Below are 13,098 nucleotides of genomic sequence, written 5' to 3' on the forward strand. Positions count from 1 at the left end.
AGCAGTTTTACAAAATGGCGGCCCTCAGGGAAAGCCATTGATTGTGTGCAATTCCTGTTTTATGCAGCGAATTCTGTAGTTTTCTTCCCTTCGGGTTAATAGTCATGGTTAAATGCCGATGGGATCTCATTGTATCAGAGTTACAGCACCAGGAAAGATAATCCTTCATGGAGAACATGCAGTCGTTTACGGAAAGGTGCGTCTAGCTGTCAAGACTACCAAGACCAGCACATACATAATTCCGTTTTGTAAATATCATCGTGATAAAAACCCTGTTCTGTTTCATTATCCATCACTTTTCTTTGCACAGAAAGCTGTTGCAACTGCCATTGGATTAAGAACTGTAGTGAAGCTTGAATCACAAAGAGATCAACTTGTTAGACTCAGTTTGCAGAACTTCAACATTACTTGCAAATGGAAACAAGATGAGCTTCAGAAAGATGTCAACAGGCTTCTTGGTTAGTCCCCCTTTTTATTTTCTTTTTCCTTTTTGTTCTGGCTTAACTGCAGAATACCCTTCCACTTTCAAGCAACCCCCAACGAATTGGTGGATAAGGATCATAAGTCACTGCGTATCCACATAATTACAGTGTATGCACTTTGTCACTTCATATCCGCGTATCCACTTAGTAAATATATTTGAAAGAAAAGCCACTGCATATCCCATTATCCACATATCCACTTCCAGTTTTCTCTCTAAATTTCAGCTCGGCAGGCAAGGAACCATTCATTGCTAGTGAGGCAAAAAATATGTGTCAGAGATGTACTTTCTTGGAAGGGAGAGGAGGTAGTGCAGTGAGGGACATGGCCCCGCCCTTGGGAGCTAATAAAGTTCTCTGAAACATTATTCCCTCATTTTAAGATCTACCATAAAACTCTGAAAATTACCCCCAGCATGTATAAGCCCCTCCAAAAATAAGCCCCCTAAACTCCAAAATGCAAAAAAAACCTCCATTAAATCGCCCCTCCAAATGGCCCCTGTTGGCTTATACGTGGAAATTGTCCTCAAATTCAAAAAACAAACAAACAAAGCAAAAAAAGTGCACAGTAACACATGAATTTGCCAAAGAACTATTAATTAATCAGTTTGTTACTGTAAGTTTATCAGTTTATTGCTGTTTGCGTAGTTCACACTTCACTCTTGGCTTAAGATTCATAATTTTTTGGTATGAACAGAGTTCCATGCTTAATCATTGATATTACTTTTGAGTTTTACATTGCAATAAATGAATTTACAGTTGTATTTTAAGTTTGCATGGCTCAGTTTTAAAAGGTCTAGGTCCTCACAGTGAATTCAGTCAGTAAAAACTTCATGCCAATAACTGACATAAATTTCCTTCCACCTATAAGCTAGCCTAATCAATTTTGAGATGCAAATTTCCCTCCAAGCATAAGCCTGACTGATTTTGGAACAAAAGAAATATAAGCCATGAAAAATATAAGCCAAATCATCCATTGTCATCTTAAGACAACTATCAATAACATTTGATTCTCTTTTGCCACTCAGTAACTTTCCAGTTTTTAATTGCTGCTATTTTCTATTTTACTGATTGCAATGAGCTGAAACTTGTACAAACTGCATAAATTAACCAGCTCTTTTAATTTTTGAACCTAATTGGTTTATACGGCTACATCCTCTGTGGATTAACTTGTATGTTAATGAGCAAAAATGTAAACAATGACATCACAATGAATGCGAGTACACCCTTAAGACAGCATATAAAGCTTGTTTATAATGTATGTCTAAGTGTATTTGTTGTTCTTAATGCCTTTGAAGGTAGACAAGTGCATAAGAGTAATTACTGTACAGCATATCTACATATATTCTGTCAGCTCTTTTAGGGATACAGCTTGAATGTGGAAGGGTATTCGGCAGTTACTTCTTTGTATGTGTGTTTGTTTGATTTTTAGTGAGAGATGTTGACTTGGAAGCCCAGGGCTGGCCAAGGAGACTTCATATGTAAGAGCAATCAAAAGCAGGCTAAATTTGAGCAAGATGACATTTTTTCATCTCATTCTTTCTGGATATGCTAACCAAGCCCATAATTTCACAAATTATTTAGTTTGTGATGTGATTACTCTTCTTCTCTATTGAGCCTAGCTGAAAAATGTCTCACCAGTGTAAAGGGAGTTACATCTTGCACATGTGAATAAAATTGTTATACAACTTGAAATTGGAGAAATAGGACTATTGTCACAAGTTATAAAACATTAGCCCAAATACCAACAAACTTCCCTTGTTTCCCTCTAGTCACCCAAAATGGATAGAAGCGTAAACTAGACGGATAACTGTGTGACCTTGGGTTTTTCTTGAGCCAATATTTTTTCTCATAATAAATGTCAAATGAGTTAGATTCGTGTAGGAAATTACAGTCTTCAAAGGCACTGTATAATTAAATATTCAAACAACAGTCCATATGCATCAAAATTTTGCTTGTGTGACTATAATGTATTAAACTACAGTTATTTATTCACCTTAGGCAAGTGGCCATGTGCTCTGATTTAGTCAGCTGACACTGACCTGTTTTACGCACACTCGCATACTATCTTGTACACACACCAGAGGGCAATTTGTGCCAGAACAAAAAACCAAGCCCATTTTTGAGCCCAGGCATTTTCTTCAAAAGCCCAAACAAATAGAAAGACATAAAGGTGATGTTACACAGGAGGATTTGCAGCGACGATATTTAGCGCAACACTGCTTTGCAATGTTGGAACCATCTTGCAACCATTTAAAGTAATGACAGAACAATGTTGCTTCACTGTGTCGCGCTAAAAATCATTGTTCCTAATTATCTTGTGTAACATCACCTTGATGAAGAAGTTATAGGTTTCCATCGGGGGTGGGAGGGGGTACTTCAGAAATGTTTGGGTGGGGATGTGCCACTGGGACCCTGGACGCTTTAGCCTATACCAGAGCTAGTTCAGCTGAATTTTACTACCCTGTAAATGGACATAGCTCCCCAAATGCACCCCCCCCCCCACCCCATCCTAGAGTAGCTGTTTTTCAGAAACTACTGAGGTCACTAGCACAGTCCAGCCAAAACAAAACTGGGGACTTATACGGCCTGTGGTCAGAATGACAGAAATTATTTTACATAGAAAAAAGGACTGTAGGCTTAATTACAAAAACTGAATTGAACAACATACAAAACTAAGATCAAGTAAGCTTACATATATATAACAGCGTAAAACTAGTGAAAATTAAACTAACAATAAACCTATGAGAATCCGGTAGTAATTCAATTCAGGCTTAAAAAGTAAAGTTTTAAGGTCTTTTTAAAGTTAGTGGTAGTAAGGCTGTTACGGACAGTCAAGGGGATATATCATTCCAAATAATCGGGGCTTGAGAACTAATAGCAACTTGATACCTGAGGGACATTTTATGTAGCCTGCGAAAACATCCGTTTCTCCTTGCTCTTCGTCGCTGAGGACGTTTCGCGCGGAAGAACGTCTGCGACTCAGCGACAGAAATTCCATACTGATGACGTAAAATCTGTCCAGAATCCGGTCAGAAGCGCTGATTGGTCGACGGAGCAGTTACATTGTTTTAGCTATTGTTTACGAATGACATACAAAAGACAAAAGGCCACAAAGGTCAAATGTAAACGCGAAGAATCTCTAACAAAACAGTCAATATTTGTGGAATATAGTCTTCTCTACAAGAAGCATTTGAGTTTTGCTGAGCTCGTGGGTAGATCAACGCAACACTTTACCAAAATCGACTAGAAGACACGCAAAATTAGACAAATTTATATTTGGAACCCTATGACTACCGGATTTATTATGTAAACATTGATTTGCGTCATCAGTATGGAATTTCTGTCGCTGAGTCGCAGACGTTCCTCTGCGCGAAACGTCCTCAGCGACGAAGAGCGAGGAGAAACGGATGTTTTCACAGGCTACATTTTATGCGAGTGAAAACGAGAATGAGTTAGACAATCATGAAAATCAAGATTGAAGACCCAAATTCCCCCTATTTGTATATCCTATCCCAGATAACCTGCTCAAAAACCATACCCCTCACAGCGGCTCATACCTATATACACCATACATGTATATGTCAGTACCCTGGTTTCCACTTATATAATCTGACTATCTATTACTGTTTCAGCTTTTTCAGGTTGTCCTCATGAGGCATCAGCATTGTTCAACAAATTTGTAGAACACTGTCAACAAACAGAAGAAACTAAGAAGCTTATGATAGATGCAATCAGGGTTTTTGTGTTCCTTGTCGGAAAGATTGTGAAAGATGTTAACAGGTGAGTGTCCGGGGGGGTACCCTCTATAATGGCTGAGGCTCCACCTGAAAGGGTTGCGTTTTTGAGGGTTTGTGTATATGAAAGAGTAGGGAAATCTGTTATTTCTTTAGATATAAAAAAAGCCCAAAAGGGCTATCAGATGCATTTTATGGCTGTGAAAAAGTTTAGTAGATGTTTCAGTTTAGTGATTAATTCATACAGTTGATTCCTGATAACTGGAACCCTCGCTAACTCAAACCAAAGTCAATTTCCTCAGGATTTCCTTCATACATTAACTGTAATTTTACTGTCGGTAACTCACACCCTTAAAAACTCGAATCTCCTGCTGACTCAAAAGTAATTTTTGTTTGCCCTTGATAACTTGAACACAGAAACATTGAATTTATTTCAAAACAACTGTGTCAATTCTTTGTCTTTTTTTTTTGTCACCCCAGTTTAAATTCAGTATCCATCCCAGTATACTTTGCTGCTTAATTGCATTCCCTCCTCATCCATTTGCTTTTTTGCTCATTTCTAGTTATTTGCTTCAAACTCGATCCCCATAACTCAATTTTTTTTTTCGATTTCCCTACACTAGAAGGTTCAAGTTAAATCAGGAATTGACTGTATCTTTAAAAAAAGTGCATTTACAGGAGTTAAAAAAATGCAAAGTTCTAGACTAGGTACGTGAAAGGGTACCATTTGTCACTAGAAGGTATGTGAGACCTGAGTACCTTTTTCTGTCAGAAAATACGGTACATACAGTGGAACCCTGTTAATACGGTCAACAATGGGCCAAAAAAAATTTGGCTGTATTAACGGGTGACTGTATTAATGAGGGTGTTTTACAAGAAAATGTATGGTCATTTAGCCGGGCAGCCAAAAAAAAGTGGCCATAATCACAAGGTGACTGTATGTCCAAGGTGGCCGTAAGGCAGGGTTGCACTGTATAAAAGGGTAAGGGGTTAGACCTCGGAAAGAGCCTCCCTATATTTATGTACATGTACTTCTTGGGAGTGTATGGAAGGGAGGCTTGTGTACATTGGTGGTACCTTTGCAGTGCATATGAAAATGCTACAATAGACTATTTTACAGTTGTGGACTAAGTACCATAGCCTTCAATTGAATGTGAGGCTGAGGTTGACCTTGTTCTGATACAAACCTCCTAGCAGTTTGCAGGACACATCAAATATGAACCTAGTATATGGCCTCGCTCTCCATGAGTTCTCCGTAGCTCTGTGGATAGAGCGCCTGCCTGGTGTTCGGGAGGTCATAGGTTGGAATCCTGTCGGGGACTCAGATTTTTTTCTTTGTCCCAAGCTTGTGACATGCTGATTATTTCATTTTCACGCTCCTTTGCTTTGTTATGAAAATTATCCTTGAAAAATACTAGGATAGCATAAGACCAACTTGATTTACAAAATAAAGCAGGAAGGTTTGTATCAAAACAATGTCACCTTCAGCCTTGCTTCCATCCATAACTATAAAATGGCCTATTCCCTCTGTATTTAACATATTATAACATAACAACTTTATTTAAGTGTTGATGTCTTTTGCTTATAAAAACTAATTGGGGACACTAAAATAATAGGAAAAAATTATAAAATGAGTTTATACAGCGTACATGGTATCAATAGGTAAATTTATAATTAGCTAAAATCTCAAATTTAGAAAAAGTTAAAAGATTATGGAGTTATCCCCACAAAAATATACAGAAAGTGCTAAAAATATTTCTAAAACTTCTCAAGAACTACAAGGGCTGATCCAGGATTTTTCTTAGGAAGGGGGTGCACCATTTAAGGAATAGCATGACTGACTGGTGACGTAAACAAATTTGAATACACATCCATCAGATTGAAAGCAAAGCAAAATAAGATGTTTGTTTGTTTTGAGGAGGCAGCGTGGCCAAGTGGTTAGAGCGATGGCCTTGCAATTCGGAGACCCCGAGTTCAAGTCCAGCTCTGGCCGCTAGTTGGATTTCTTCCCGGTTGTCCCGAGTTCAAATCCTCAAGCGCCGAACTTGAAATTTGGAGGCCCCGAGTTCAAGTCCGGTTCTGACTGCTAGCTGGATTTGTTCACGGTAATCCCAAGTTCAAATCCTTGAACACACTTGTAAATAGCCAGCGGGTTTGCCTCCGGCCAGTTGGGATTCTTTAACCCTGTTAAGTTTAATTTGAATTACTTGTTTCAGGCATTTGCTTGGCCCCACTAGAATTAGTGCTATAAATACTGCTGAGGGTAAATAACGGAATTATTTAACTTTACTCTTTTAATTTAAATCTAAATCATAGTGAAACCGGGTTACCAAAGCGGCGACTGAACCAGAATTTTTAGTCGCCAAGGAGACAATGTTAGTCATACTTGCGACTGTATCAGTCACAATTTCGAGCCCTGGACATACATGTATAGTTAACTTACTTATTGAGGCCAATCTCCTGACCAAGCCTCCGTGACAAAATCTTTCCACACTTTTCTGTCTGGCATTACACTTTGTCAGTTAAGCTTGAAAAGGGAGTTTTGATCCATGCAAGTTTACTGAAAATTTTAAGTACTAAATGTGTAATCTGAATTCCCCAAAAAACTTCACTTGCCCATCGGGCAAGTAAAAAACAGAATTAGCGATCGAACATGACTTTCTCTACATGCCATTGTATGATCATAAATTATTTGATTTGGCGTCTTTCCTCTTTTATTGACAGACTGGGTTCCTTCTCAATTGAAATAAACTCGTCAATTCCTATTGGTGCTGGTCTTGGTTCTTCGGCATCTTGCAGTGTCTGCCTTGTCACAGCCCTCCTAGCAGCCATGGAAGCAATTCCTTCAGTTCAGGAAACAACAACTGCTACCTTATCTGTTTCCGAGGGTCAGGGAACTATTTCTCTGCCTCATCAAGATCTTGCATTAATCTGTCACTGGAGCTTAGAAGCTGAAAAGCTAGTTCATGGGAACCCATCAGGAGTAGACAATTCTATTTGCACTTATGGTATGTTGAAAATACTTCTTCTTTAACTGCGGCAGGATTAGCTCAGTCGGTAGAGCACTTGACTGCAGAGCAGGAGGTCGTGGGTTCAATTCCTGGGACCAGACCAACACTCAGGGTCTTAAAATGACTGAGAAAGGAGGTACTGCCTTTGCCCTGCAAATGGCTAGACCTTCGCGTGGCTCAGATGACCACGTAAAATGGCAGTCCGAGAGACATAAAAGTATAGTGCCCCCAGTTAGTGCTTTCGTGCTAAATACATTGACACTAAAATAAAGTGCTTATTTTTTCTAATGACATAAGGGCACAGTCAATTGATCCTTTTCTGGAAAATAGAGTACAGGTACTCTGAAAATCTAAAAGTTTTCCTTTTTTATATATCAGTATTCTGGTGTGTTTTAATACAGTCATTTAATAGTTACCAGTATGTTCTTACATGCTTTTATTTTCAGGAGGGGCTCTAACATTCGAAGATAGTACTTTAAACTGTTTGACAAGGTAACTTAAATGGTTGTACACAGTGAACTTAATGCCCCTTCCAGGGATGTCACTAAAGATTACAAGCTGCCTGGTAAATACAACAAGTAGACAGGAAATCAAACAGCTCAGGATTTCTTTTGGTTCTATTTTTCTTCTGTCTTCCAATAAATTTTAGTATTAAAGTTCTTGGGGGCCAAACTACTTTCATAATATCCGGGGGAAATATCCAGACCCCGGCTCTTAATGACAACCCTGCCCTTCAGTCCTGCACTATTGTTTACATTTTTTGTTTACTATTATTCCTGTAATATTGGGCATCAGTCAACAAAACACTTGGGTAAACCATTCAGAGGATAGTGGCAACAGTCAAGTCAAATTTCCCTTAGAGTAAGGAATAATCAATGGGTTTATACGTTCTTGAAGCCTGTTAAATGTACTCCTCTGTTTATGTTTTGTTGTCTTGGCAACAACAAGATATAAGTAGCTATAAGAGCAAAATTATGATAATTTTATTGTCAATCTGGGATTTGTTGAATATGATCTAACTGTGAGCTTCATACTCTTTGCCACAGAATACCTCAACTAAAGATTCTCATAACTAATACTAAAGTTGCTCGCAGTACAAAGGACTTGGTGTCAGGTCTCAGAGAAAGATATCAGCAGGTATTTTGTTTGGAAGTACGGTATACATGTACATGTAGTTTAGTAGGTGAAAAGAGGGAATTATACCATGATAATCACAGCTACAACAAAATTCTCAAACTGATTGGCTATCAACTGTCCTGATTTCAGCACTAAAAGGACAGTGTAATAGGACAGCATGTGTCATGCTCCTCTGTAATTGGACAGTATGCACCATCATGCACACTTAAATGGCTTTTTTCTTTCACTGCTAGCAAGAAAACCCTGGGAATTTTTTGTATTTTTTATTTTCAAGAGGGCTAAAACATCAAAAATTTTGTCATAGTACGCTATGATTAATTATTGGGAACAGAACTCCATTTCACAACTAGGCAAGTTTAATGCCTTTGTTGAACAGGGTAGGCAAACTAATGCAAGTTGTTGTTTACTCCTGATAATGAAGAAATGTTGAAGATGACATTTGATGTAGTTCAAACTCCACCTTCTTGCAACATTGTGCCACATGGTGTCCAAAAAAAATGGAATATGTTGGCCCCTTGATATTGAACACAACTGCATTTTTTCAGCGTGTTGCACTTGTTAAGCCAGGTTAAAGGTTAAATAATCGTTTATTGTGGAAGTGCACTTATCTAACTAGATTACGGACGCTCCACTCAAATACCTAGAAACAAATAATTCCATATAATATAACAGGATTAAAAACCCCAACTGGCAGGAGGCAACCAGTTGGCTATTTACTAGAGGTAATCATTGATTATGAATCCACAGTTGTCACTTAAAGAAACGAAATCGAGTCAAAAGGAGTCCAGTTTCTTGGCCGAGATGCCCCTGATAAAATCAGTGGGGGTAGCTAATCAGCAGTCGCCCCTGATACCTCAAAAATTTGTGGCTTTGTATCACAGGAATATCAAGGTTAGGATGTGTCTGGCAAATGCAACAAGAGTGGCCAAGGATTTGAACTTGTAGCCTGCATAGCTGGTGGTTTTGTTACATGTGTGTAAACAAGCTAAGTGAGCCGTGAAGCTACCAGAAAAATACAGTATGTAAAACCATTGTTTTCTCATTGTTCCTGCCCCAATCTCTTTGCGGCTTCATGGCTCACTTGCTCACTAGCATGTTTAACAAACAAAACCACCCGCTATGCATTCTATAATTAACTTGACACAAGCGAGAACAAATCCTGGTATTGGTTAGAACAGGACTTGAAACCAGGACTGCTAGAATGTGAGTCTGATGCGCTGAACACCCGGCAATGCTGTCTCCTTTAGTATATATCTATTTTGAGAAAGGTTGTCGGAAAAAGTGCACCCGACAATCCTTAGTGGTATTGTGGGTGGTTTTGAGTTCACTGTTCTTAAAAGGAATCTGAAAGAATGACACCAGAGGCCATGGAATTATGTGTGCGAGTGCTAAAGGAAAGCAACAAAAGTAGGTTTGACAACTACAGTGTCAGGAACAGTGTATTGATCGTATCCCATATTGCCTTTCAGGATGATCGCATGCACATTTTGTACGAAAACCTTTCTCAAAATAGCTGTAGGTAATATTATCTACATGTGTGGTGCTTTACTTCTCTTCTCTCTTTCTATCAGCTTCCAGCTGTGTATAGTACCTTGTTTGATGCCATTGGTGCTATTGCAGATGAGTGCTGTGTTTGTCTAGAGAAGCTCTATCATGCCCAAGGTACAGTGCCCGGGGAGGGGGGGGGGGAGAAGTACTCCTTTATATAAACCATAATATACTAAGGTATGGGGCACCCTAGGAGGTATGGTTTTTGTGCCTTTTTGGTCTAAAAATGGGTATAGATTTTGCCCATTTTGGTCTGGAATTTGAGGGAACTACAGGAGTGTATGAACATATTATTTTATCGTTTCAATTCCAAGTGAGTAAGAGAGAAAGAGAAATATAATAATTCGAAATGGATTTGAAGAATTTTTTTGTTTGCGATCTAATCTACGCAATGATGACATAGTTTCTGCCTAAAGGCCAAGTCTGAAAACAGGTATGGTTCTTAGAGGTCTAGTCTAAAAAGGGATGTGGAACATGACACTTTTTGGTCTGAAGTAGGGTCAAGATTTGGGGAACTGGGCAGCACACCTCAGCCAAGAATTCGCAGGAGTACCCCCGTGGTACAGTGCAAGTGACTACAATGCAGATGTAGAATTTAGAGTTTAAAACCTACACATTTCCAGATGCACGGCTTTTGGTTGAAAACCTTGGTTGAAAACCTGATGTGATCGTGTGTGGATTTTACCTACAGTTAGAATGCAAGGCAGGCATTTATGTTTGGGGTGCGCAGAAGTTCATAATTCAGAGATAATATGAGAAAAACATTTAACTTTCTTTTCTTTTCTTCTCACTGAACAGCCACGCCAAACACTACCTGGTCAAATCTCCAAGAACACTATGGTGTGTTAGAGGTAGATATGTCTCATGACATCCTACAAATAGTTGATAATATTTAAGAATAATGACATAAGGTGACCTTATATACTGTATTACTGCATGCTTGCTAAAGCAACTCAAGTAGCCATGTCCGCAGGTTTTTTAATCATATTTTTTTTCTCTTGGCTTGTTTTCCCCTTATGTCCTCTGCTGGCCCTTTACATGTACTTGAGATTGGCGAGGTTTTTGCTTTTTTCTAGTAAAGGATATGGGCGACAAGCAGAGAGTAACTAATCAATTTATTAAGGTAAACAGCAAGGCGCTAAAACGCAACATTTAGCCATATACAAACAACAAGGTTAAATATAGGGAAGATTTATCAAGTTGGATAATTGTCTGTCAAATCCATCTTCACATTTCTGTCCTAAGACAACACTTTTACAGTCAAACTGGGAAAACCGTGCACACCAGAAATATTTCTGGAATGTTATTGTGTTGCAAGAAAAAAGCCAATCACTCGTGAGAAAACTAAACTGCAAGCAAAAAAGTTAATAAGATTGTGGTTTTAAGGGTAATTCGCATGTCCTGATCTTTGCTGTGATGAGTCGTCACACATTAAACATTCCTGAGATATTTCAAACATTCACGGTTTTCCCAGTCTTACTGCAACAGAGCTAAGGCATATCTAAATAGGCTATCCCATGCATGCAGTGGATGAATATGTTCAGCTGTATTTTCACATACTTCGTTTATTGATGGCATCTGTTTATACAACACACAGAACCTTATTGACCTGAACCAACAGTTGCTTGTAACGTTAGGAGTTAGTCACAGCTCACTGGACGAGCTATGTTGTGTGACATCCAAGTATGGTCTACATTCCAAGCTGACAGGAGCCGGTGGGGGAGGATGTGCTTTCACTCTTGTCACACCAGGTAACATTAAAGGGACAGAATCGTGTAAACTACGTTAGAGTTATAAAGGTGCACTGTACAGTAGGAAGGGGGGGGGCGGGCAACTCCCTTATGAAAGGTACGGGTATGTTCATTAGGGACTTTAAGATCCAACGACGCGGACGACAACAAGAACGTCAAAAACACAATAGGTTTAATTAGCAAAACAACAACTTCGCACGTGCATCACACTTTTTTGTACATTTCTTTCCCGTTTTTGCACGACTACGACGTGAAGATGCCTAATTTCGCGTTTTATGGAGGACGTAAACAAACAACGACGAAATTTATTTCTCTTTCTGAGCTTGAATATGGTCCCTTGAAATTCCGCTTCAGGAGGGTTCGCCTGCAATTGACAAAGTAAGTAGGTAGGAATAATCGCTGTAAAGACTGAAAGAACGCAAATTCACTTTTTAAGCGACGTTCTTGTTGCCGTCGCGTCGTTGGATCTTAAAGTCCCTATTGTCTGTCTTGGGTGGCCTGTGCGCAGACACCCCCTCCCCTCAAAAACATCTCTCCCAATTTTTTCTTTACGGGAGGGGGCGTCTGTACACAGGCTACCTTAGGGATGTAAAGTCAGTGCGGATTTTGGTCTCACTTATGGTTTTTAGGATAAAAAGTCAAACTTTTTCCTGGCAAACAGGTATCGCTTAGGATTGTGCGTAAAGAAAGATCTATTTAAAAAAACAAAACAAACAAATGCCGCTCTTCTGTGTTAAAGGTAGCATTCGAGCATTCGATGTGGAAAGTTATAATCTCTATTGCTCTTAGTTGGTTATCCTTTCAGTATGGTCTCATTGAGGTCATATGTAGCCAAGCCACGCCCAAGTTGGTAACTTTTAGAGTATAATTCTGTTTTCCAACTAGCATTCTCGTCTCTTTCATACGGGAGCCCACCCCTTCCCCCTCTCGATGTAGACACTGATGCTCAGAGTGGCCTTTGAACAACAGCACATATTACGTTCTCCAAGGCGTGGCTGAAACCTTCGTTAACTGGCCAAAGTGGTACCCGGAGAACAGTTCTATTAACTGAGCTTTTTAAAATTTGAGAAAAATGGTTTGACTTGGTCGAGGCGAAAAATACCATAATAAAATATCATAATATGAATTTAGAGAATATTATGGTATTTTCCACTTCGGTAGCCTAAGAAAACAGCTGACATTTCGCGACGCAACTACTGGTTTCCCGAGTCCATAGAGCAAACTCCCCATTTGGGGAGTCGCGAGAAGTCACGCGAGAGTAACTCGCGAAAAGAGATGCGAGTGCGAGGGGCTCGCCTCGCTTTGCAAAAATGGATACATTGCTAGTAGGCTCATTGATGACGCATTCCAACCCCCTGTGTAGTGTTTTTGATTGGTTGAAAATTTGCTTCGTCCAATGAGAAGCACTGCCCAGATCTTCGAAGTGACGCGTCAT

The 13,098-nt window shown here is 39.3% G+C and overlaps 1 protein-coding gene across 1 annotated transcript in view; it reads left to right on the top strand.

Annotated features, from left to right (window-relative positions):
- LOC140952024 (mevalonate kinase-like) overlaps window positions 1-13,098 on the top strand; it is a 15,517-nt gene continuing 2,419 nt past the window's right edge. Inside the window, exons 1-9 of the mRNA XM_073401422.1 lie at window positions 1-196; window positions 311-458; window positions 4,115-4,262; window positions 6,941-7,224; window positions 7,674-7,719; window positions 8,274-8,364; window positions 9,936-10,026; window positions 10,711-10,763; window positions 11,510-11,663. Coding sequence (XP_073257523.1) covers window positions 113-196; window positions 311-458; window positions 4,115-4,262; window positions 6,941-7,224; window positions 7,674-7,719; window positions 8,274-8,364; window positions 9,936-10,026; window positions 10,711-10,763; window positions 11,510-11,663 — 1,099 coding nt within the window. The 5' untranslated portion in view covers window positions 1-112. The remainder of the gene's footprint in view (window positions 197-310; window positions 459-4,114; window positions 4,263-6,940; window positions 7,225-7,673; window positions 7,720-8,273; window positions 8,365-9,935; window positions 10,027-10,710; window positions 10,764-11,509; window positions 11,664-13,098) is intronic.

Source organism: Porites lutea, chromosome 11 (assembly GCF_958299795.1).
Source record: "Porites lutea chromosome 11, jaPorLute2.1, whole genome shotgun sequence".
Lineage (NCBI taxonomy): Eukaryota > Metazoa > Cnidaria > Anthozoa > Scleractinia > Poritidae > Porites > Porites lutea.